We start from the raw sequence: 25,356 nt of genomic DNA, 5'->3' as shown, positions 1-25,356 counted from the left end.
AAAGGATTTGGAAGTGATACTAGTCTGCAAGGTCAGTGGGTTGAGGAGGAGGAAGACATTTATGACAAACTTGAAGGGAGGTGGGACTGTAACAGAGGGGAAGAGAATGAGTAACAACATCAGCTAATCTGGGAAACCGGAACCGGAGTTGGACAATGGGCTTGAGCGAGTAAGAGATGGGGCTCAGTGAAAAGAAAATGAAATTGGAGAGACACTAAAGGAAGCTTGGAGATCGGGAATGGGACTGGTGTAATTTGCAAAGTTTGCCTAACCCAGCTAATGCAATCAATTCACTTAACTTGAGAAAGAGCTAGTATGAGTACGAGGATACATCTTCAGCTGGGTCAAGGCATTTAGGCTGGGTAATAATGCTCCTTTAAGTAATGTCACAGCATGCTCTTACCCTAGTTAGAGGCCTGTACCAGTGTCCAAGCCCTTGGTAGTCATGAACCATGTATGCATGGTAAAATTTCACAAGTGATATTAATTAAACATTGCATACAAATTTACAATACTACACCTGTGGCATGGTGCAGTTTGCCACATCAGTGCCATGTGTGTGCTTGGCCAATGGTTTTCTAGTAATGTTTAATCATATGATTCATAAAAAATGTTTGCATGCCAGCATGCTCCTGGAAATAATGACTGGTTTTGACTAGGGATATCTTTATGAATCCAACCAGATTAATTAACAGTTGAAGCAACAATCTACTTTAAACATTCAAGTCTGTACCCCTTGGATTTAAAACAGCAGAGATACAGGCTGGAATTTACATTTACATAGTGTTTTTAATTTATTCATATTCTCTCAGAGTACTTTGCATAAGCAGTCAGTAATATTTGAATTTTAATATCATATTTCCACTGGCACAATCAGCAAAGCTTAAAATATGTCTCCAGTTTTATGAAAGACTTTAGACACAAGCTACTTTTGTTCATCTTGGCAGCTAATACACTACAATTATACTGTGAGCCTGATTCTAAGCTGGCAGTACTTTGGAATTATGAGCAGATCCAGATCACAGATAGTCATATAAAAGCTATACACCTGCAGTTTGTTTTCTTATCCAGCAAAGATCTAAAACTAGAATGTATGCATTGTATAATACAAGGACACCCACTGCACAAACTAGCTTTTAATTGGAAAAAGGTGCCAAAGTGATCTCAGAGTAGCTAAGTATTTGTCAGAGGGCTTTTTCTTGCCTGTTCATTACCCAAATCAACTAAATTTACTAATTTTATTCACCTCTATGAAAGGATGTTAATATCCAGTGTAAAAACTGTCCATTTTTTGTTTTTTAAATGATGCAAAATATTATTTTATTCACTTGGCAATGATTAAGATCTGGCATTGAATGTTCCAACAAGAGTCAGAGAGATCAGCACGGGAACAGCCCTTTAGCCCACCATCCCATTTATACTAACCCCATTTTTGTTTTGTTCTCTCCAAATTGTCATCAAATTCCACCCCCCCCCCCCCCCCCCCCAAGACTCTACCACTCACCAACACATGCAGGACAATTTATAGTGGTCAATTAACTTAACAACCTGCACATTTTTGGGATGTGGGAGGAAACCGGAGCACCCAGAGAAAATCCACAGTGACAGGGAGAACATGTGCGCTCAATATAGACTGTAGCCAAAGTTGGAATTGAACCGGAGCAAAAGTCACAAATACTATTAACCTTTGATATTGCTCCCTCCATTTTTAAAATAATTAAAATTCAGAAAATACAGTTTGGGAAATGTAACCACCATTGTTTCTTGAGGAGCACCTGGATCATCTCTGGCATGCAATCAACTTTTGACTATATACCTTTTCATCACAGAAATTTTGAATGAACTTTCAGGATCGAGGAGTTGTATGAATAAAGTGGAGTTCTTTAAATGTCTTCTCATCTTCATTCAAGATTCCTCTTACAAATCCTGAATACTCATGTGGAAGCAGTTTTATGTCAATAAGGAGGCCAGAAAAGAAAGGGATGTTTAGTGACTATTTTTCTCTGTACTTCCCTCACCAAGTAAAGTTGCTAAAGTAAGGCACTCATTTGAACCAACAATTGCAGCCTTTCCTGAGAAATACAGTGCCAGTGAGAATACCTTCTAGTCAATCAATAACAACATCTCTTGAACGTTGAGGCGTCAAGTTTAAAAAAAAGCTTCATACCTGGGAAAGGGAAGAAAGAAAAGATTCGCAATGGAATCACGCAGAGCTCAGCAAAAGCCAAATTCACACCTATCAGGTTAACCAGAATTTTCTCTGACAGATGTGGAGTCCAGAACACTACAAAGCACAGCTGGGAAAATAAGAGAAATTTAAGTTAGAAAATAGCACAATGCAGCTAAACAGTTATCTGAATACTAAGATCTGATCACAACTAGCCAATAAATTCAGAACCTCAATTTGAGGTTAAGGTCAAACTTTTCAAAGTCTGCCCACATCATTATTAAGATAGCACACCTGGCAGAAAGTTCCTCAGAAAGAGACTGTTCTGGCTGCGATATTCTGATTGGCTTCCAGTAGTGCAAAACCCCTGAGAAAATTACTGTCATTACATTGATTTTTTTTTAACCGATAGCAAGTATACTAGTTCACGTCAACAAAACTAGAAAGAAGAGCAACAGGGATTGTGTTATATGGAAATATTAGAAAAAAATTTATCCTTCCAATAATGAAAGGAGGCGACTCAGAAGTGGTTTGGTAGAGCTAATGAAAACATTTACTGTATAGAAATTGTAAATCAGGAAGAATCAGCTTTAAATCTATGGTGAGAATTTAGCTTTTTCCCTGATGTGGCTAGCTGCTACATATAGGCAGTGAATTTATTCTGTAATACGTTGGCTGAGCTTGGTAGACTTCTATTTTTTGGTGAGACATGAAGATGCTAAATCTTTTAGTTCCAAATCATATTTTTGCAGAAAGCTACTCTGAACACACTCCAGAAATTCACTCTCCTTCAGATATAAACTAACTGCTTATCCCAGTCTATGAAAGGGTTAACATCCCTAATGAAACTTTTAGTTACATGCTTATCTAACTTTTGCATTTAAGAATTCTGGCACTTCACAGCCCTACCCTCAATTTCCAATGGATCGTTTCTTAATTCTGCTCCTGAAGTCTTCTCTGCCTCATTACCTGCTTGTAAACTTTCTCAACATTGAAATGATTTTGTCTATCATTAAAACTATTGCTCTCGTCAACCACTTTCCCTACCTTACATCTAGATGTTTTAACTTAATATTTAATTTCCAGTCTTATCTCAGTCATGAAAGCCACTTCATAGCAAAGTTGAACTAGCACTTGCAAGTCAATTTGTTTCTTATTCTCCATAGGTTGGGAGCTAGTTCCATAGTGCGATGTTTTTGTAATATTAAGCATGTGAATTCTGAGGTTTGTAAGTCACAAAATCGCAAAACATGTAAACTTTGCATTTTATGAGCCCAAGGTACTTCCAATTTCTGCACCTGATAATGCATGCAAGATGTCTGGTACGGATTTTACACGGATGATATCAATTGAACTCACATGAAGCACCTCCAGCTGAATCTGGATAATATTTTTCTGATTAAGGAACATCAGGAGACACTTACAGACAACTAGGTTTTCTTGGTGCTCCCTCCTCTCTGCCACAGTGGTATGTGTACTGTATGTGCATACCTGGGGTTGCATTTGTCTGCTTGAGCTAGAAGGTTCAGAACAGTAATCTTGAAAAATAAATTAACTCCCATATTCAAATTTTTGGCTTTTTTTTTCCCCACACGGAGAGTGGTGTGTGCCTGGAATGCGCTGCCAGGGGTAGTGGTGGAGGAGGCAAATACAATAGAGGCATGTAAGAGGCTCTTGGGTAGGCACATGAATGTGCAGAAAATGGAGGGATATTAATGGACTCAACCTCTCAATCTACCTGACTGCACTCTCTCTGTAACTGTAACACTTTATTCCACATGTTGTTATTGGTTTCCCTTACTACCTCAATGCACTGTTGTAATGAAATGATCTGTATTGACGGCATGCAAAGTTTTTCACTGTACCTCGGTACATGTGACAATAATAAACCAATTTATGGACATTGTCTGGGTACATTGGTCAAATTCAAGAGATAACTAGATAAGCATATGGAGGAATTTAAAACAGAGGGACATGTGGGAGGAAGGGGTTAGATAGTTTTAGGTGAGGTTTAACAGTCGGCACAACATTGTGGACCGAAGGGCCTGTATTGTGCTGTACTGTTCTATGAGTCTATGATAAGGGATTAATTTAGTTAGGCATTTAATTACTAGTTTAATTAGTTCAGCACAACATCGTGGGCTGAAGGGCCTGTTCCTGTGCTGTACTGTTCTATGTTCAAGAAGAGATTAAAAAGTGATTGAAACACTCAGATTACAAATTACTTATGAAGTATATTCCATTAATGGACTGCTATCATGGCACTGTGCCAATATAATGGTTACTGAAGGTGGGCCTGAAGTCCCTCCCGTCTGTCCAGAACTACAATTTCCATTCCTAGTAGAGAAGAGATAAAGGTTACAAGGCCAGCGATGGTTCTCTTCAGATTGGAGCAAGCAAAGGAGAGTGAGAATGATGTGTGTACTGTCGCTGGATAAGTACCTAGCAATTTAGCTATCTCAGGAATCCATCCATCTGCTCAGTACAGAGGCAAGGAGTTTGTAGATCAGTGAATATAGGCCATGAACAGTTGATTCAGATGATTTCACTGCACCAGCTTAGTTTCAGATTGTGGGAAGAAATTCTTTTTTTAAGATTGTTTGGTGTTATTCAGCTTCAAGTGACAGTGGCATTACACATGCGAAACAAAATATATGGTACAATTTTAAATTGTGATATGAAAATTGGATATTTCAGAAAGAAAACAAGATTTATGCAAGCCAAGAAGACCATTGTGGTTTAGAAATATTTTTCTATTATAGAACATTCTACCAGTTTATTCATTCTCAGTTTGTGGGATGGAATACTGGCCAAATATGAAGTGGGTAAAAAACGATGCCATAGACATTCAAAACTCCCAGTAGTGTCCCCAAAGATGTAATCGATGTTATGTCTACTTCAGCTACTATATTGGTGGCAGTCTGCCTTCCTAAACCTCTGCAGTCTGTGTAGTGAAGGTGATTGCAACAAAGCTTCTTTCCTCGGGGAGTGGGGGTGGAGATTTGGTCAATATAACTGGTTCACCAGTGGTTTTATGACCATTTACAAAACTGTGTGCGCTGTGGATTGGGATCTATATATAACAAATTTCAGAAATCCTGACCGTGGCAAGAATGACACCACCGTATCTCAGCTGAATGGACAAAGTACACAAAAATGTATCAGAATATATTTTATGGAATTTAGGCAGAGTTATGATAATAAAGGTAAAATAAAGAAAGAAATCAAATTATCCCATCCACTAGATTTTCCTGATTAAGCTAGACATGCGCAACATTATATCCAATTTTCAGGGGGAGGATGGGCACAAAGGAACTGTGGATAACATTGAGATTTAACATGCCATCTGGAGTCAATTAATGGAACAATACACCAAGCACAGAGATGGAAATCAGATAATTTAGTGGGCTCCATTATCTATATTTCTCATTTGGGAAAACGTATCACAGTCAGAGGATTAGCCTTGGTTTCGTAAAACACTGGATAGCATCTGGTTAAAAAAACGTGGTACATAGCCAGCAGACCAGGAATGTGCCAGCTTCAAATAGCAGCCTATTAAGCTTAGTTAAGAAAATGGTTGCAAGATCATAAAAATAGTCTTTGCTACAAAATGGAAAACAAACCATTTAGCCTCTCTTATACTTGACCTTTGTTGGTAAACAAAAAAAGCAAACCTTGCATACACGTATGTACATTGATGAGAACAGTATTAGACTTGGCTTTATGATCAGAAGTCTGTTTTTGTCACACATGAATCAGCACTTCCAGGAATAAGACATTTCCAAGTAAAGACAGGACTAAAGTGAAGAATGCACTGAATAAAATTTACTTTTTGATGTCTTTCCTGAAATAAAATTGAAAGCAATCATGGTTTGCCAGATGAAGCTGCAGTATAAATAATGACATTTTACTAATTGTGCATCGAGAAAAATTATATTTAGTGCAGTAGGAGCTGCTTGAAAATGACTAATTTAATTGGATAATGAACAACATTTAATTTCTACAGGGTGATGAAATAAATAATTCTCCCACAGCAGAATTTTTGTGTTATTGGATTGATAAATACATTTCTCATGTGGCTTTTCAGTATCCTGTAAATTAAAGCTTGCCTGAGAACAAGTGCGGTTAAAGAGAAACATGCTTGTCTAACTACTCATGTTCATCAATTCAACACTTTGGTTGTAGATTAGAGTTAAAATATATGTGGATATACAAATAATAATTTAGCCTGCACCATGTCACTTAGAGTCAAATTATTTCAATTGTTGCTGAAGAACAAATGTAAACAAGTAACAGAGAGGATCAAACTAAAGCTGTACACAATCCGTAGCCTGCAGAGCTTGTACAACCCATTGCTGTTTTTACAGCCTGCAATGCACCAGTTAATGGGTTTATATTATTTTTTAAACTTCAATAAAGTGTTGCTGGACTATATTAATGAGTTTACCATGTTTTATAGAGGAATTAATATATAAATACAGAGATCAAAAGATGTGCATTGGTATTTAAAACAGGATTTTAAAATGGAAAATATTCTCCACTTCCACACCACTCCCCCAATCATAACCATAACTCAGGAACAAATCATTCCTGGCACCTTCCAAACCTTCTCCAAAGCCCCTGATCATAGCACAGGCACCAGGCCTAAGGCCTCCTGCCCTCCCAACTACCACAGAGAAAGAAAAGTAGAAAAAGTGTTTTAGAAGTGGTTGGACTTTTGCCTCAATTAACACAAATTGTAAATAATACGTTGAGACCTACAAACATATGATTACGATCTTAATTGCACTTTAAAATTATAATTTATTCGCTGGCAAAAACTTGAAGTGTAATTTGCATTTGGATTGCTTTAATCAGCACTTTATTTTTGCAGATTGTACCAAAGAAAAATAGCCTGTTAACCCAGGCTCTGTTCCTCAACCCCAACTTCCTTTCCACTACTGACAGGAACCCTCAATTATATTTGCACAATTTTGTTTTGCATCTCTGCTCCTGCTCCTTCTCCCATCCAGAAGGATAGAATCCCCCTTTTCTCACCTCTCAGTTTAGCAGCTTCTACATTCAACATAATCTCTCTATAATCTCCAAAACTTCCAATGTGCTTCACCACAAGGACATTGTCCCTTCCCTTCCTCTATCAGTATATCAGTATTCTGAAAGGACAGTTCACTCTGGGGTGCTCAATTCATTCCTCCGTCTCCATCAATATCCATTCTTCTTCTCACAGCGCCTTCCCATGTAACCATGAGATGCCACATCTGTCCTTTTATCTCCTCCTTTTAACTATCAAAACCCCCCAAACACTTACTCCAATTTAGTATACTGCATGGGATGTGGACTCCCCAACATTGGGGAAACGATTTTCAGATCAGCTGGGTTGTTGAACACCTTTGTTCAGTTGCAGTTTCCAAATATATTTCACTTTAATTCTCCACCCCACTCCTGTTATTTACTTCTATCATTTCTGTCTTACATTATTCCAGTGATGCTCAACATAGGCTTGTGGAACAACATTCTGTTTCTTCTTCTTCTGGTAATTTCAGATAATTAATTAACCTTTTCCATTTATATCATCTCCCAGCTGACTTTTTGTTATTCGTTATCCTATACCACTCTCTTTCATGCTCCTTTATCGTGCCTTTTGCCATTTAATCTCCCATTTGATCATGGGCCTTTCCATCCCTCCTCCCTATCCCTGCTTTTTAAGTTTCATCTCTAATTTTTCCTAGCTCTGATGAAACATTCTTGATCTAAAATTATTTCACTCTCTCCACAGATGCTGCTTGAACTGCTGGTCATTTCCACCATTCTGATTTCACTTCAGGTTCTGCTCTTGCATTTGTATGATGTCAGTAAATTTGTCAATTATGAATCATTTAAGACAATAGGATTATCAAACAAAATCTCTAAACAACAGACAAAATCTGTGTTCAAAGAAACCAAACACAGGTAATTTTGAAAGATAATGCATGGCTGACATATTTACTCATATCTATGAAGCTTGCTGGCAGTTTACTAACTCTGAAGGTGGTCTCAGTAACCTTAAGTTCAGAAAAGATTTTAAAACAAGTCATTCTTTGCCTTACTCCCAAATGTCTTTGCCCCATTGTTCAAGCCTCTGCAAAACAGTCTCTCAGCATCTTATCAGTTACTTCCTCTCAAAATCTGAAGGTTTATCCAAATGAAATGTTTCTCTTCACAGATGATACCCGACTTGCTGAGTATTTCCAGCATTTCCTATTTTCATTTTGGATATGTTACCTTCTTCCTCTTCATCTAAATAATATAATTAGCATTAATATAAATTGTGCATAGTTGAGATGCTGTACTGATCCCTAAGGAGTCACGCTATTAACAGTCTACTAACCTGAAAATAAGCCTTCTATTCCATCTGTTTATCTGTCACATAGCCAATCCTTTATCAGTGCTAATATGGTACCACCATCCTTTGATCCCCTATTTTATGTACAAAATTCTGCATTTCATCAGAAAAACAAAATGTCATCACATTTTTCAGCACCCTAAGCAGATTTCGAATGTCTCATCCTCATGCTTACTTGACTTTGCTCTATCTCCATTCTATGGTAAAGAGTGGTTTAAAAAAAAGGAAGTCATAAGTAAGCCAGGGGTTGCCTAGTTTATCCTGTGATTCACTGAGCTGACATATCAGCTCAGCAACATGGAGATGAATCTCATTATGTGAATAAGTTTCTCCTCCTTTGTCAGCAGATTTAGAGAATCGTAACTTCATACAATGATGCATGCCTGCTATGCCTGCAAAGGCTCTTTGATAAAGCTATTCAATTCTGAGAACAATAGAAGGGGAGCTTGAGAAGCAGGCACTAGCTACACAGTCTCTCAAGCCTGCTCCACCATTCAATTTCAAAACCAATTTTGTACCTTGCTCACTTTGCCATCTGATATCTATTTCCTTCAATTACCCTCGTGTTCAAATCTATTGATCACAGCCTTGAACATACCAACATGTGAGCCTCCACAACTCTGTGGTGCGGAGTTATCAAGATTCACAACTCTGTAAGTAAAGACGTTTTTCTTCATCTCACTCTTAACGTCCTGATACTTTGCCCCCTTGTTCAAGTGTCTGGAGCTAGAAGAAACTACCTCTCAGCATCTTATCAGTTACTCCCTAAAATTCTTAAAGGTTATCAATTTGAAAGTTTTCACTCTCTTCATACGTGCTGTCTGACCTGCTAAGTATTTCCAGCACTTTCTGTTTTTATTTTGCATGTTACCCTGTCTTTCTATTAGTATGAATTGTGCATAGTTGAGATCCAGTATGATCACTAACAAGCCACGCCATGAACAGTCTACCAACCTGAAAATAACCCTTCTCTTCCTTCTGTTTTCTGTCATAGAACCAATCTTTTATCTGTGCTGATATGTTGTCACCATCCTGTGATTCCTTATTCTACTGACAAAATTCTGCATTTCGTCAGAAAAACAAAATGTCATCACATTTTCCAGCACTCTCAGCAGATTTCAAATAACCAATCCTTCTTTCCATGCCAACGTTACCCCAACCCTGTGAACAGCATGGAAACAGGCCCTTCGGCCCAACTCTCCATGCTGATCAAGTTGTCCGTTTGAGCTAGTCCCATTTGCCTGCATTTGGCCCATATCCATCTAAACCTTGCCCTCCATGCACCTGTCTAAATGTATTTTAAAAGTTGTAATATTACCCACTTCTACAAATTCCTCTGACAGCTCATCCCATATACCCACCCCCTCTTTGTGAAAAAGTTGCCCATCAGGTTCCTTTTAAATCTTTCCTCTCTCACCTTAAACCTATGCTTTCTCATTTTAGACTCCCCTACCCTGGGAAAAAGACCGTGACCATTCACCATATCCAAGCCCCTCTTGTTTTATAAACCTCTATAAGGTCACCCCTCAGCCTCCTTCGCTAAAGGGAAAAAAAGCACCAACCTATCCAGCCTCTCCTTATAACTCAAACCCTTCAGTCCCAATAACATCCCCATGAATCTTTCCTGCACCCTTTCCAGCTTAATGACATCCTTTCTATAGCTGGGTGACGAGAACTGCATGCAATACTCATTAGTTGATGTAACAAACTTTTGTCTGGTAACTTCTCAAATTAGTTTCATTCCCCTGTTCTTTCCCTATTTATCAAGTTTGCTTTGAAATGTTACTATTGAATCAGCTTCCACAATGTTTGCAGATGGTTCCTTCCAAACTAGAGTAACTTGCTAAATAAAGGTTTCCTTAGGTCACCTTTTGTTCTTTTGCCAGTCACCTTAAATCTCCATCCTTTGATTACAACCCTTGTGCTACTGACAACAGAATTTCCTTATTTATTCCATCAAGACAATTCATGATTTCTACTAAATCTTCACTCAGCCTTCTTTGCTCTAAGGAGAATTCCTATCTCGCTACAGAACTGTTATCCCTCCTACCTTCCAGTAAATTTCTGCACCCTCTCTAAAACCTTGACTTCTACCCTCTCTGAAACCTTGACTTCTTTCTTAAAATCTAACGGAACAGAATACTCCAGCTGTCTGACTAGTGTTTTAGAAGTCTGAATAGAACATCGTTTTTGTAGTCTCGTCTGTTAATAAATTCACAAATACTCATGCTCTTTATCAACTTGTCCTACCATGCTCAAAGATTGTGTAAGTCTACCACAGCTGTTCCAAGGGTTCCTTTAAAAGTGAACTATTTAAGTTCACATTGCCTCTAATTCTACCTAACAAATTATCACATTTATTTGAAATTAAAATGTTGTCTTTTGTGTATATGCACTTGTCTGTTCTTTGCACCTGTATCAGTACTATGCATCTTATTGTTTACCACGTTTCTAAGTTTTACTCATCTGAAAGCTTAGAAATTATGTTTTGCATATCCAAGTCTACATCATTAATATATATCAAAAGTTGCAGTGGTCATGGTGCTAACATCTGAGGAAATCCATTACAAATCTCTCTCTAGCCAGAACAGTAACTGTTCACCATTATTTTGGTGCTTTATCCTTTAGCCAAATCTGTGGGCAAGCTGCTGTACCTCTTTAATCCCATGCGTTTTAATTTTGTTAACATCTATTATGTGGCATATTGTCAAGCAATTATTGATCACTATTTACAAGCACATTAAGCACTCTGTCCTTTATTCACTGCCTCTGTTACTTCAAGAGTTCAATCATGTTAGTCAAACGTGACTTGCCTTTAGCAGGTCCACGGACTTTCACTTTCCACCTATATTGTAGGCTCTAAGATTCCTCACCACAATCATTAGGCTGACTTGCTTGTTGTACATTAGTTTTATCCTTGTCAAAGTTTTTCAATAAGAGCCATATATTTGCAATCGCTTTGTGCTCAATTCATAGGCAATTTCTTAGTTTCCTTTTTTAAATAACGGAGGATATAGCCATCTGGAGCAAGTGACATTTCTGCTAACAACATTTTAGGTTCCTTCTCTTTATGAAGGAAAAGCATGTTACATTTATAAAGCACCTTTCACGTTCCTTTCAAGGAATCCCAAAGGACTTTAAAACCAGAGAAACAAAGGACTGCAGATGCTGGAATCTAGATGAAAAACACGATGATGCAGGAGGAACTCAGCAGGCCAGGCAGCATCCGTGGAGAAAAGCAGGCGGTCAACATTTCAGGTCAGGACCCTTCAGGACTGAAGACTTTAGAACCAATTAAGTTCGTTAAGTTACAAAATTATAATGCTGGACACGACAGCCAATTTGTACAAGCAAACACCCACAAATATGAATGTAATAATGAGATATTTGAGTGATGCTGATTTAGTGATAATTACTGGTTTGGACTCTGTCTTTACCTGTCGTTGTCTTGGTGAAGCAGCCAGCATAATCAAAGACCCCACCCACCCGGGACACTCTCTCCTCTCCTATCGGGTAGAAGATACAGGAGCCTGAGGGCACGGACCACCAGACTTAAGGACAGCTTCTACCCCACTGTGATAAGGCTATGGAACGGTTCCCTTAATCAATGAGATGGACTATGACCTCACGATCTACCTTGTTGTGACCTTGCACCTTATTGCACTGCACTTTCTCTGTAGCTGTGACACTTTGCACTGTTATTGTTTTTACCTGTACTACATCAATGCACTCTGTACTAACTCAGTGTAACTGCACTGTGTAATGAATTGACCTGTACGATCAGTATGCAAGACAAGTTTTTCCACTGTACCTCGGTACAAGTGACAATAATAAACCAATACAACACAGCAGTGATAACTCCTCTGCTCTTCCTTGAAATGGTGCTGCAGGATCTTTTACATCCAATTGAGTGTGCTCTTGGCAGGCCACCTCAATGTCTCTGTGAACTTGAGATCATCCAAAACTCTGATGGCCATAAGCTAGTATAGACCGATTTTCACCCATTACCATTATGCTCAATGACCCCTAGTTAAGCAATACTCCAGTCATACAACTCTCAGAGATAATTGGCCTCCTCTGATTCTGGACACTAGTACATCTCTGATTTTAATTATTCCACTACTGACAGCAGGGCTTTCAACTGCCGAGGCACAAAGCTCTGGATTTTTCTCCTGAATCCTCTCTACCCATTTTTGCTCCTTAAAGATAGTCCTTCAAGCCTACCACCTTGACCAAACCTCCTCACATGAACTAGCATCAATTTATTTTGAGTTCTTGTGAGAACTTTGGGATATTTTGCTATGTTGAAGATCCAATACAGATAGAAGTATATGTATATGTCAGTGAATATAAAAAATGTGGTAGTTCACCTTAAACCTATGCCCACTGAGGGCATAAACGTATCAGTGATGCACTTAATTTACTACTGGTTTGCCTAATGATACAAACAAGTTCATGAGCAATAGGAGCAGATGTAAACTATATCTTCTCCATTCAACAAAATCACAGCTGCTCTGCTCTTGGCCTCAACCCCATCACCCTTAATTTTTCTACACTCCATATTTATGACCCTCAGAAGAAATTCCCTCTCATCTCCATCATAAATGGGAGGACTTTTTCCTGAAAATATGCATTATATTTCTGGATTTCTCACCACAGGGAACATCCTCTCAGTATCCAAAGTCCCCTCAGAATCTTACATGTTTCAATGAAATCACCAATCACCCTTCTAAACTCTAATGAGTGTAGATCCAACTGCTTAATCATTCCTGTCAACAGAACCCCTTACAATTTAGTGACCCTTCTTCTGAACAGCCTCCAGAACAAGTATATCCTCTTTAAATAAGCAGATCATAACTGTACACAGTAGTTAAGGCATAATTTCACCAATGCTCTATGCAGTAATAGTGAGAGTTAACTATTTTTATAATGCACCTCCTTTGCAATAAAGGCCAACATTCTATTTGCATTTCCAATTACTTGATAAATTCTTGTAATCTTCTGTTGTTTCTCATTTGTTTTGCATTATTAGCAACTGACAATATTTACAACTGATTTTAAAATTTCAGCCTAAACTTTCAACAGAGTACGCATGCCCATTGTTTACATCCCAGGAAAAAATGGAATTTATTGAACAAAATCAAATTAATTATTAAACACTATCAAATTAACTTTGCTCCAGAGGCTTTGTACTTACAGTGACGGAGATAGCCAAGCAGGTAAAAGTAAATCTCTTGATATGTGACTTATTGATGATGTTTCCAAGTTTATTGCTGGGGTTGTTCTGTAATAATTTTTAATATATTAGTTGTTGATTTCATAAAAGTAAAATATTTTTTAAAAAACTGTCAAAAGCTTCAAAAGGGTTTAATAGTTGGTAACTTATAAGCAATTTGAGCTGTCAGTTTTTAACCATGCCTGAACATTTTGTCACAGAATTCTGGATGAATTATTCATTTTTATAAATATTTTCCCAAATAAATGATGAGTTGACCTTGCATTGTTGACAACAACAATCTCAATAAAGATGGCAGTTTTAAGAATTGGTACATGGATTTCGTTTTAAATATTTTTCATGTATCATAATCAGCATCAATTATCATTTTCAGATAAGAATTCCACATTTGTACTGCCCTCTATTCCCACAGACTTCTTAAATATTTTTCAGTACTTATCTAAGACATTTTAATGATCTTTATAGATCCACAGACCTCTTTCATTTCCAGTGTTTCCAGCTTTTAACAAATCACAAAGTACATTGGTCAGTAATTCATTCTTTCCTATACAAGCACACCCAAACCTTGCTGCCCCCTTACACCACATCATTACAATTCAGAGCAGCTACTAATCAATGACAACTTCTGTGAACATGTCTGTGTGCTATGATCACATAATGCTCCACCCCCATCCCTAATTAGCTCACAGTTAAAATAATTATTGCACCAATACTGGAAACTCGTATGTTAATTGATGTCAGGGATGTACATTGTTGTACACTGTACCACAGTATTTCTGGAAGTGCCTGTACTGTGCACAGTTCAAATGGCTGTGGGTGAAGGAGACTGGCCCCAGTTTCACAGACATGACATTGTGGATGAGTTTGAGAGGAAGAAGCATGTGTTCTTTGCCACGGGTGCCTGGAGGCTTCAATCCAAAATGAAAAAGAGGTGGTGGGAGCAGGCAGCTGAAATTATCGAATGCAAGGTTTATGCACATGGAAGCAGTGTGGGAAGAAACTTCACATCACTCACTTTGTCAAGGCGAGTGCTTTGAGCCTTACAATGTAGCCTTGAAATACACATGATTCACATCAGCAGCACTCAACAGTGCAATCCTTGAGGACCAACCCACCCTGCTACATCTTTCACTGTCATGCTCCCAGCAGCAGCCCAAGTCTGATGGGCCTTTGAGTAATCAAGGAGCAAGCCTTAATCCTCTAACATCACTGTGTAGACCTGCAGGGCTTCATGTGTATGTGCACCATAAGCAATTACTGAAGTTCTGTGTGTGCTCACAACAATAATGGAGTTTCCTATAAAGTCCTACTGTGTGGAGCTTAAAAGCTTCATGCTCGACAATGGAACTTTTAAGCTACAATCCTTAAAATAAGACAACTCTGGAAATTTTAGATTTAAAAACAAGCAATTTATAAATACTGCTAATATTATTTCCAAATCACATGAACCTATAAAATCGAAGTGGGGTCTATAGACAGATAGAACTCTTTTATTAAGTACATTAAGACTGAATATGCATTTGGCATTAACTGGCTGAAAAGTGGTAACATCTAAAGAATCATCAACATCCATGTTGTACATATATCTAAACCAGGTTCTTGAGAACCACACAGTGACACAAGGATATTTCCTTGTAATCCTTATTCAACTGTTCCAACATTTGTTGTGTTTAGCATTACCTTGTCAAAAGCAGGGTAAACGGCTCGAAGCTCAGTCAACCAGCCATAAGGCATGTGACCAACAGGATATGTTGCTGTCAGAACTGCAACGGCCTTAAAAGAGGAAAGAAAACAGAAATAAATGTTAATAAACTCACAAAAATCTATATGTATGATTTTCTTGTTATATAGGGAATCATTTTTGATTTGGCCATGAACATTTAACTGATAATTGCAGATTAACTAGCTGTTATACACATTGCCTGATTTTTCCATATAATGACTTTCTTGTTCCTGGATTTCATATGGAAAGTAATGAAGGAATTTGCTTTGGAATGTTGACCATTAGTTGCCCATTAATAATTGCATGGACTGCAGGTTAGTTGATATTATCGGTATCAAATAGATTTTGAAGGAGTTGCAGCTAAAAAGCCAAATCAGATTTGCTGCAAGTTTCTCCAAAGGCAATTCTTTGCTTTCCATGGCGGTTGATTGCAGTTCATTTTACAGCACAAGATTAGTCTGCCGCTGTCTCCAGTTAAAGCATAATCTCACACTGTCAGGTGCAGGAATGTTTGCCATGCCTTGGTCCCTTTGCAAGGGAAATAAAGGCGGCTCATGACATTTTCTCCTGTTGAACAGTATACTTCCTTTTAAAATAGCAAGTACAATTTTTTGTGCTTGAGTACAGACCATTTTATCTGCAATTGTGGCCACATAAAGCCACCAATGCATACTCTTTTCATGTGTACAGTGCCTCCAATTACCAGAAAATCGCCTACTTTAGGGAAAGTACCATGAATACCATGAAAAATTGGGCCCAATTATTCCTATTTTCCTGCAGTTTTCCCTTTTGTTCTCCATTTTGAAATAGTTATCCAATTAATTTTTTTTCCTCAATGTGCATTTACAAAAGAAAAATCAAAGTTAAGTTTAAATCTTTGCTGGCCACAAGTGAGGTACCAGATGACTGAATGACATCAAATGTGGTACTTTTATTCAAGAAGGGCCACAGTGATAAACCTGTTCATTACAAGCCAGTGAGTCTAATGTCAGTGGTGGGGAAATAATTCAAAAAAGTTCTGAGGAACAGGATTAATCTTCATTTGGAAGGACAGGGCTTGATCAGGGACAGATCAGGGATAGTCAGCACAGCTTTCTTGGTGAGTGATCCTGTCTGACTAATTTGAATGAGTTTTTTTTTGAAGAAGTAACAAAACATATTGATGAGGGCAGTGCTGGTCCAAAAGATTAGAGCTCATGGGATTCAATACAAGTTGGCGTATTGGATCTATAGTCAGCTTGGAGACAGAAGGTGATGTTAGAGGATTCCTTTGTGATTGGAAGCCTATGATCAGCGGTGTACCATAGAGATGGGTATTGAAACCCTCACTGTTTGTCATATAAATTAACAATTTATATATAAACATAGGAGATACGTATGGTAAGTTTACAGATGACATAAAAATTTGTGGTGTTGATAGTGAAGAGAATAGTTTTAGGCCACGGAATGATATTGATCAGTTGCTAAATTCAGCTAAGCAATAGCAGATGCAATTTTATCCAGGTAGATGTAAGGTGATGCATTTTGGGAGGTCTGATAAAGGTAAGATATATACCATAAATGATTGGGCTTTGGTGAGTATTGATGAATAAAGGGACCATGGTGTACAAGTTCAAAAATATCCAAAGGTGGCAGCACAAGCAGATGTTGGTGGAGAAGGCATACTGGATGCTAGCCTTCATTAGCCAGAGCAATAGAATAGAAGAGCATGGAGTTCATGGCTCAACTTTGTAAAACATAGGTCACAATTGGAATATTGTGTAAAGTTTTGTTTGCCACATTATAGGAAGGATGTGAATATACTGAAGAGGGTGCAGAAGATATTTACCAGGATATTGCCTGAGATAGAACATTTCAGTTATGAGGGGAGACTGGATAGGCTGGGTTTGTTTTCTCTGGAATGGAGGGCGGCGAGGGGGGACTTGACTGCAGTATATAAAATTATGAGGGGCATTAAGAAAATGGATAGTGAGAAACTTTTCCCCATAAGACATCTAAAACTAAAGGGAATAGGTTTAAGGTAAGAAGTAAGAGGTTCAGAGGGAATTGAGGAAAAAAATACTCACCCAGAGGGTGGATGCAATCTGGAACACATTGCCTGAGAAGGTGACAGAGGCAGAGACGCTCATAACATTTAAGAAATATATGGATAAGCACTTGAATTGCCAAGGCATAGAAAGCTACCCACTAAGTACTCATAAATAGGATTAGTATAGATGGGTACTTGATGGTCATTGTGCACATAGAAGGCTGAAGAGCCTGTTTTTGTGCTGTATGACTCCATGACTGAAAATGAATTAACAATTACAAGGGAATAATGGGAAGACCTGTATTTTCTAAGATAATACCATAAACTGGCTTTCATTTATAAATGTGATATCTACATTATTTGAAATTGTTAATCACATATTTGAATAGCACAATGACGATGTTAAAATTGATTACAGGGGATGCAGATGTCATGAATGGTTGATGAATCTTTTTGTTAAGTTTGGTAAGAGATTAATGGACCAAGGAGCTGTGCATCATTTATGTCACAATAATAATATGTGCAAGCGACATCAATGTTATGAATTAAAGAATTTCAGTTTGCTTACTCAAGTACAAAATGGTTTGTTTATTGCTTTTTCCACAAAGATGGTCATTGTTCAAGTGAACACTCCAATAAAACATCTTGGTTTCAAATGAAAACCAAAGCTTTTTATTTCTAATGCTTTAATAAATAAAGACTGAACTATTATTAACCAATACATTATCAATCTCTTTTTAAGAGAAATGGAATTACATAATTACAATAAGGCAAAATGGATGGAGATTGCACTTGAAACCACCAGCATGAAATACAAGGCTCCTTGGTGCACCACCACAAATCAAGGAACCACAGGATGGCAGTGGTGGGCGTGGTGGAGGAGAAGGCGAGGGGGTGCTTGATATAAATATACCCAATGTACGATTTGCACATTGTCCCTGTAGATCGGAATTCTGAACTTACAGTGTAAAAACTGGATGGCAACAAACAGTTTTTTTTATTAATGCACTAAAACAAACTCACCTCTGTGGCTGTTGGACTGCCTCCCAGATCGCGAGACACGAACAAATTTACAATGGGTCTGCTGATTCGTTGAGTAGCTAGTATCAAGGCCAAAGGCCACCAGAAAGCCAGCATCTTTTTTATTGTAGCCTCACCCTACAGAATGAGAAGACTAAGTTCAGATCTAATGCAGAAGTCCAAAGACAACAATCAAACAGCAGTGAATTTAAGTCCATTTCTGTTACTCTGGACCCAAGACAATCCTTTTTTTTATCTATTATTTTCTCATTCCCCCTTTTAGGCCTTCCACTTCCTCTTACCTTATAATTCTACCTTTTATTTTTCCCTTTGCGCATTGCATCATAACACCAATACACTTCATAGAACACATTTGAAAATTTTTCTCAGAACAATATGCCATGGACTACAGAGAGAAAAGATTATTTCAGAAGTTTTGCAAACTGCAACGTTAATTGGTAATCTCCCACGAAAGAATTCTCTAGGACAGGGTAAGAAATAATACAATGAAACTGTAAACTAAAGCTGAGAGGAGTTTGAGAGTGATATACTCAGATCCAGAGAGTTATAAGCTTACAATCGATTAAACATTTTGGAGAAGTGAGATGGCTAAGATGTTAGAAAATTAGATTAAAACATATGATTGTTTATAAGTAAAGTAAATATTCCATTATTCTCAATGACTATTCATTTGAATGAAAAATAGGAAAAAATCTGCAGGAAAATTGTTCAATTCTTGATTTACCCAAGAGATTTAGAATGGTGTTAGATGAAAAGAGCCTTATAACTTTGCAAAGAGTAACAAGACTTGGAAGGTTTTAAGAACCGAAAGACAGTCAAAAAGGGAAAGAAGATTTTATAAAGTACATAAGAATAAACATAGCTTCTGCAACTCATTAACAAGGAGAATAGGGAAGTAGACATCAGTCTTTGAGAGACAGGAGTAATTATAATGAGGAATAAGGAAATGGCCTCTACGTTAAACAACTATTTTGTACATCTTCAAAGTAAACATTAAAAATTCTAGGAAATACCAATGATATAAAGGAAGTGAGGAATTTAATGTACTCATTGTTGGTAATTAAGAGCACTGTGGAAATTAGTGCAATTAAAAGCCAACAAATCCTATGGATCTCCTGCCACTAAAAGCGAAGGCAGCAGAGATGGTGATAGTGATCTTCTTGAATTTTTTGCATTCTGGATAACTACCACTTGACAGGAAAGGAGAGGGATGCGTGGCCCACAATCTGATGCTAATAGTAACATTATTAATAATAAATCCATTATTAAGGAAATACTAGCAGAACACTTGAAAAATTATACATACAAAGAGGTAGAGTCAACATTTTTTATGAAAGGGAAAACCCATTGGGAAAAATCTGATGGTTTCTGGAGATAGTAGGATAAATGAGGGGCAAAGAGAAATGTAATGTACTTGGATTTTTAAAAAGGACTTGATATAGAAGTCACATGGAATTTTGTCACATAACGGAAGAGCTCACTAGGGAAGTGGTAATAAATTAGTATGGATAAAGGACTAGTTAATTATAAGAAAGCAGAAGAATAAATGGATCATTTTCAGACTAGTAAGTCGTTCATTACTTGGGGGTTGGGTTGAAGAGGACAAAAGGTTTAAAATTCATTCTAGGTCTGGTGTTAAATATATAATATGATAGCAGATCTGCCTTGTACTCATGAAATTAGCTTCAATGTAATTGATCACTTCCATATTAGCCTCAGTGAACAGGAATGAATTTCAACCCCTTTCAAATAGTCTGCAAAGGAACAGTTAGCTACAGGTAGAATAGCTATGGAGTCTACATAATATCACTCTAGCAGGAAGTAGGGAAATTGAATCAATGTTTTAAAATGATGAGAAACTTTTAAATGGTGTTCCTTGGGACTTCAGTGTCCTGGTTCATGAAATGATGTCAACATGCAGGTATATGAAGCAATTAGGTTGGTCATGGCAGATTGACCCTTACTGCAAGAGATCTGGAGTACAAAAGTAAGTCTAGAAGCTGAAAGGTGGCAGGTTAAGCAGTTCATTGGTGGCCAATGACCACTTTGTTTCAGAGCTTGCTACTCAGAAGGCTCACGACATATGATGCTAAAACTGTTTTACACTGTTGACAGGCTATACAGAACAGCCATTATAGGGGACATGAAGGAAATAACAATGCTAGAGCTAGAATTGTGGGACCTAGGAAAGAGGCCTAGAATATGGGGCCAAATCAGTAGGTAGAGGGGTTTTGGCCACATGGTTGACAGAGGAATTGAGATGAAGGTTCATACCAAGATTATTCACAACTCTGGAATTTTCTGACCTGAGGCTTAGCTTCTAAAATGCATCATTTCCATCACAAAGACTTCCATTTCTGATAACATACAAGTTCCCCCTCCAGTCATTCACTGTAGTCTTTATCCATACTATTATCCACTCTTGGCTCAATTATTCCAGTTCAATGTAAATTTCAATTCCTCCTAAAATCTGCTGCATGTATCCATACCAAAGTCTTGTTCACCCATGCCCACACCGGCTTGTGATCCAGATGTCCACAAATCTAAAATTTGCTTCCTTGACTTTAAATCGCCTCATTTTCTAGGTGCCCTATTTCTCTGCAATCTTCCAACTTATTTTTTGTACATTTCTCTTTACACTCAACCAATAGATTTGTCCCTTCTGTCACACAGACTCTCTCATCCTGAAATTCTGTCCCTAAAACCCAATCTTCCTGCTTTCTTTCCTTAGAGACTTTCATTAAAAGACACCTTTTTGAATAAACTTTTGGTCACTTCCCTACTTGCCTCCTATAATTCTTCCTTGGTCTTAGTGTCCAAATTTTATCCTTGTGGTTCCATGAAATGCCTTGGCATGATTTTTAAGATGTTGCGTAAATACAAAGTACTACTTTATAAGCTATGATTGTTAACCAATTAAGTTTTTGCGCTCAGTCTTAAAATGACTATGAGCTTTGACAGTCAACTGTTCTGGACTGATATTTTCATGCTCTTAGCAAGCCAATACAATGTGGGAGCTAATCTCTAAGCACTCTGAATGCATCACCCAACTGACAAGCTACAAACCCAAAATGGATTTGGCCATGAGTTTCACCAAGGCTTGCTGACTTAAGCTGTGCTGCTTAGATCAAGTGTGTGTTGGCTTGACTCTAAGCCACGGGAAGTGAGCCATATCTAAACTGCCAGATGCCAGTTACAAACAAATACTGGTAGTAGATAATGTAGACACACCTCAAGAGCAAAATGGAGAAATTATGCCACATATTGTAAAACAAATGAAAAATTGGTGCATTAAAAATATGACAAATTTGACAAATTCCAGTTGTGTGCATCCTTTGAATCTAATTAGAGGCGCAATGTTCTCATATTAACGTGCGAGGTCGCTTACTGCCACTTATCCCGTGATTCCTTTGATCTTAAACTGTTCAAAATCTTTCCTTTTTGTTAGCTCATTGACCTTAACATTTACCCCCATTTCAGGTCCACTTCTTTCAGGAATGATATCATGCACATTCTTATAGTATCCAAGGCCCACCATGGTAAAACGGACCATCACTCCCATGTACAAGGCCAGAATTGGAATCAGGAGGGGCTCTGTACATTCCAAATGACTGTGAAGCAAAATGGATACAAATACAATCTGGAAAAAAAAAAGAGGTAAATTAGATTAGCCAAACCTCTGTTTATAATTTGCCTATATAGATCAATTTACAGATTTCAGTCACTGAACCAATAAGATGATATACTAAAAAAAATCTAGAATTGTTGCCTCAACAAAAGGTAGTTAACTCTGAAAAACATGAAATCAAGGAAATGTGTCTAATCAAAACTAAGCAACCAAGATTCTACAAAGGAAACTGTACACGGATACATTTGGTCAATGATAAATTAAGTTTAATACTAATTGAATGCTGCACAGATACAATAAACATTAATAAATAGGAAAATGAAAAATGAATTACTGGCTGTCTCATCATTTACTCTGTTCAAGCACAAAAAGCATCAATAATTTGGTAAAAAGAATGGTAGTGGTATTGCAAACTTAAACCAGGCACAGCTTATATCAACGCTGTGCAAGCTTGGTCACTCCCAGAAGGCTGCCTACAGCATCATGGCCTTTGGACAATGGAGAGAACAAGGTTAATTTGCATTACTAGAGGGACAAGCAATGCAGAATAAATGACGATTTCAGGGAAAATTTAGAATCATCTAAAAGAATACTTTAAAGTAAATGTGGACTGACAGACGTGCTATGTCAATGGGATGACAGTGCAGAGGATCATTAGCTACAGATTTAGAGCAGGCCAAAAAGTACTTTGTTGTAGCAAAAATAATCACAGTTTGAGCCAGCTATCAGCAAAGATGATAGAGGTCACAACACTGGACTCTTTAAAAGGTACATTTTATAACAGTAAGTTCATAAACTTGATATTCTGGTGAGACAAATCAGATTGACCTTCATCCAAATTGCTAGAAATCAATCAGATTCAGATCCTTTCATATCTTTATAAGCAGCGTCAGCATCTCTTATCCAAATAATCCATCAAATCTGCTTTTCATGCTCTTTTAAAGAAATATTTCAACAACCCACTGTGAAATCCCTCTCCGTACCAATTCCAAGTTCTATATTTTTCTGTTATGTTATTGGCAATATCATTTTTATTAAAAACTTTAGTAAAACTTTAAGTTTGGATGATGATGAGGATCAGAAGCTTACATTAAATATTTATCATGTAATATTGATTATTTGATCATAATTATGTCTACATTCAGATATTAAGACTATAAATTACAGGATGGATCTTAGGTAAAATATTGACATGAAACCAACACTCCTATATTGCCTGAAATTTATCTCCATTCTGTTGTTTCTGGGCATCTACAAATGGTGCATTTCCTCTTTCATGTTTCCACTGTGTAATATTCTCACAAATCACCTGTTGCATCCTAAAACTATAACTGAATTACATGGAATATATTTTTTGGAGCACAATTTTCCAGATTACTTTAATTCAGTAAAATATAATTGAAACATTTCTTTCTATATGGATCTCAGGACATCATGAAGGAATTGCAGGAAATGTGGTAAAGTATTAAATATTCAGCAGTAAATGTTTAGATGCAGTTAGAGTCTTTGTACTTTCTTCCATTTCCCCACCATCATTAAGGGTACAAATTAATTTACCTGAGCAATGACATCTGATACGGAGGCGCAGCCCACCAGTAAACTGTATTTGTGCTTCAAAAGAATGCCAGCATGGGTCCATGCCTAACAAAAAAAATAATGAAATTGAATTCACTCACATTGCTGTCCTCTTACTGCCCAGGCACCTGTCAATTTAACTTAAATTCACCCTGACAACACTGGTGATTCTCCCTGTGGGAACATTGGCCCCAGTTCTTCTGAAGAGCGGCCCATCTACTTTCAACAGGCCTCTCCTGCCCAAGAACTTCTGCAATGCCTCAAAAATCCAAGTCTTCAACCTTGAACTACATCCATTGGGAGCAACCCAGAGACTACCATCCTGCTTTTTTCACTTTTACCTTAGCTCCTGAAAATCTGACCACAGAATCAACATATATCAGGACTCTGGCCCTTCCCTTCTTTATGTCGAGAGCAGCAATCATCCTGTCAAGTCTCGGTGTGTTTCCTTCTCATTGCTGTGGGAAATTGTGTTGAATTGTTGTTGTGTCTCCCTTCCACGGTGGGGCTGTTAAAACTGAATTATTGCCTTCTCTTGCCAATTTTGTACCCTGGTGTTCACATTTCTCTAAAATATTTGCATTCTGGAGTCTAAACATTGTTCAAGCTTTAAACATTCAATTGGCAGTGACATCTACTGAACTTGATATGGATACTCACAGACAGATGCTGAAGCCACATGGTTTCCAGGTGGGCTAGCACTGCCTCAATTATTGCCCCTCTGGCCAGGGGTGGAGCCAGTGTTCTAGGATCCTTAAGTGAATCTCCAGACAGGGGCCAGAGAGAGTCCACACTTTGTCGCCATCAGTTGACATGTTTCTCCTCCATCTCTCCTCCTCCTGCACCTGTTGGAAGTTTGCTGGTAAAAGCTGAGCCCTAACTGGCAAGCTTCAATAAACTGTAAACTTGGAAAGATCAGCCATCTGTGCCTGAAACATTCTGAAAATTAGAGTGATGCTGACCTTCACTTCTCCAGCTACAGCCCTCCAAGGAAGAGGTGTTGCAGGAGTGCCATCAGTAGACGGCAGATCTCAATCACTGTTGACTGAAAATCTCAGCTTTTGGATAATTTGCTAGAGGAAGGTTTGAGCCTAGTACATTCTTCCTGGATAGGATGTGCAGACATGACACCTTCCCCTCATCCCCCTTCTCCTGCAGGAACCACTAACACGGAGCCCCCTTTCCATAGTTTCTGCCTGTACTTCACACCCAGCAAGATCTCCACTGATGCACTCACAATAGAGTTAACAATTGGAGAAACAACCTCTGCATTCATCGGAAATTGCCAGTGAAGCCTCTGAACGACTCCTCCAGAAAGTTGATTATTTCTTTAAATAAAACAGTGCATGAGGATGCAGTTGAAAGCATGTTCTTAGAAGATAGCCACCCCGTTTTCCTAACCAAATATGTTACAAATAGGGTGTGGGATGGTGGCACTAGTAGGAGTGGGGGAATCTTTCATAAAGAATATGAGGGAATTACCAACAAGCACTATGAATGCTGTTCTAAGCACATGTAGGGGCAGCACAGTGGTTAGTGCTGATGCTTCACAGCTTCAGAGACCCAGCTTTGATA

General features: G+C 37.9%; 1 protein-coding gene across 2 annotated transcripts in view; it reads right to left on the bottom strand.

Annotated features, from left to right (window-relative positions):
• Positions 1 to 25,356, bottom strand: part of LOC127570912 (progressive ankylosis protein homolog B-like) — a 94,844-nt gene that overhangs the window by 21,049 nt on the left and 48,439 nt on the right. For both annotated transcript variants that reach the window (XM_052016837.1, XM_052016836.1), the window contains exons 4-9: positions 23,764 to 23,847; positions 22,048 to 22,218; positions 18,561 to 18,695; positions 15,466 to 15,558; positions 13,747 to 13,833; positions 2,168 to 2,297 (exon numbers count right to left, since the gene is read on the bottom strand). In XM_052016837.1, coding sequence (XP_051872797.1) covers positions 2,168 to 2,297; positions 13,747 to 13,833; positions 15,466 to 15,558; positions 18,561 to 18,695; positions 22,048 to 22,218; positions 23,764 to 23,847 — 700 coding nt within the window. The remainder of the gene's footprint in view (positions 1 to 2,167; positions 2,298 to 13,746; positions 13,834 to 15,465; positions 15,559 to 18,560; positions 18,696 to 22,047; positions 22,219 to 23,763; positions 23,848 to 25,356) is intronic.

Source organism: Pristis pectinata, chromosome 5 (genome assembly GCF_009764475.1).
Source record: "Pristis pectinata isolate sPriPec2 chromosome 5, sPriPec2.1.pri, whole genome shotgun sequence".
NCBI lineage: Eukaryota > Metazoa > Chordata > Chondrichthyes > Rhinopristiformes > Pristidae > Pristis > Pristis pectinata.
Note: the sequence above shows the minus strand (reverse complement) of the source record. Positions and strands in the feature narration are given on the sequence as shown.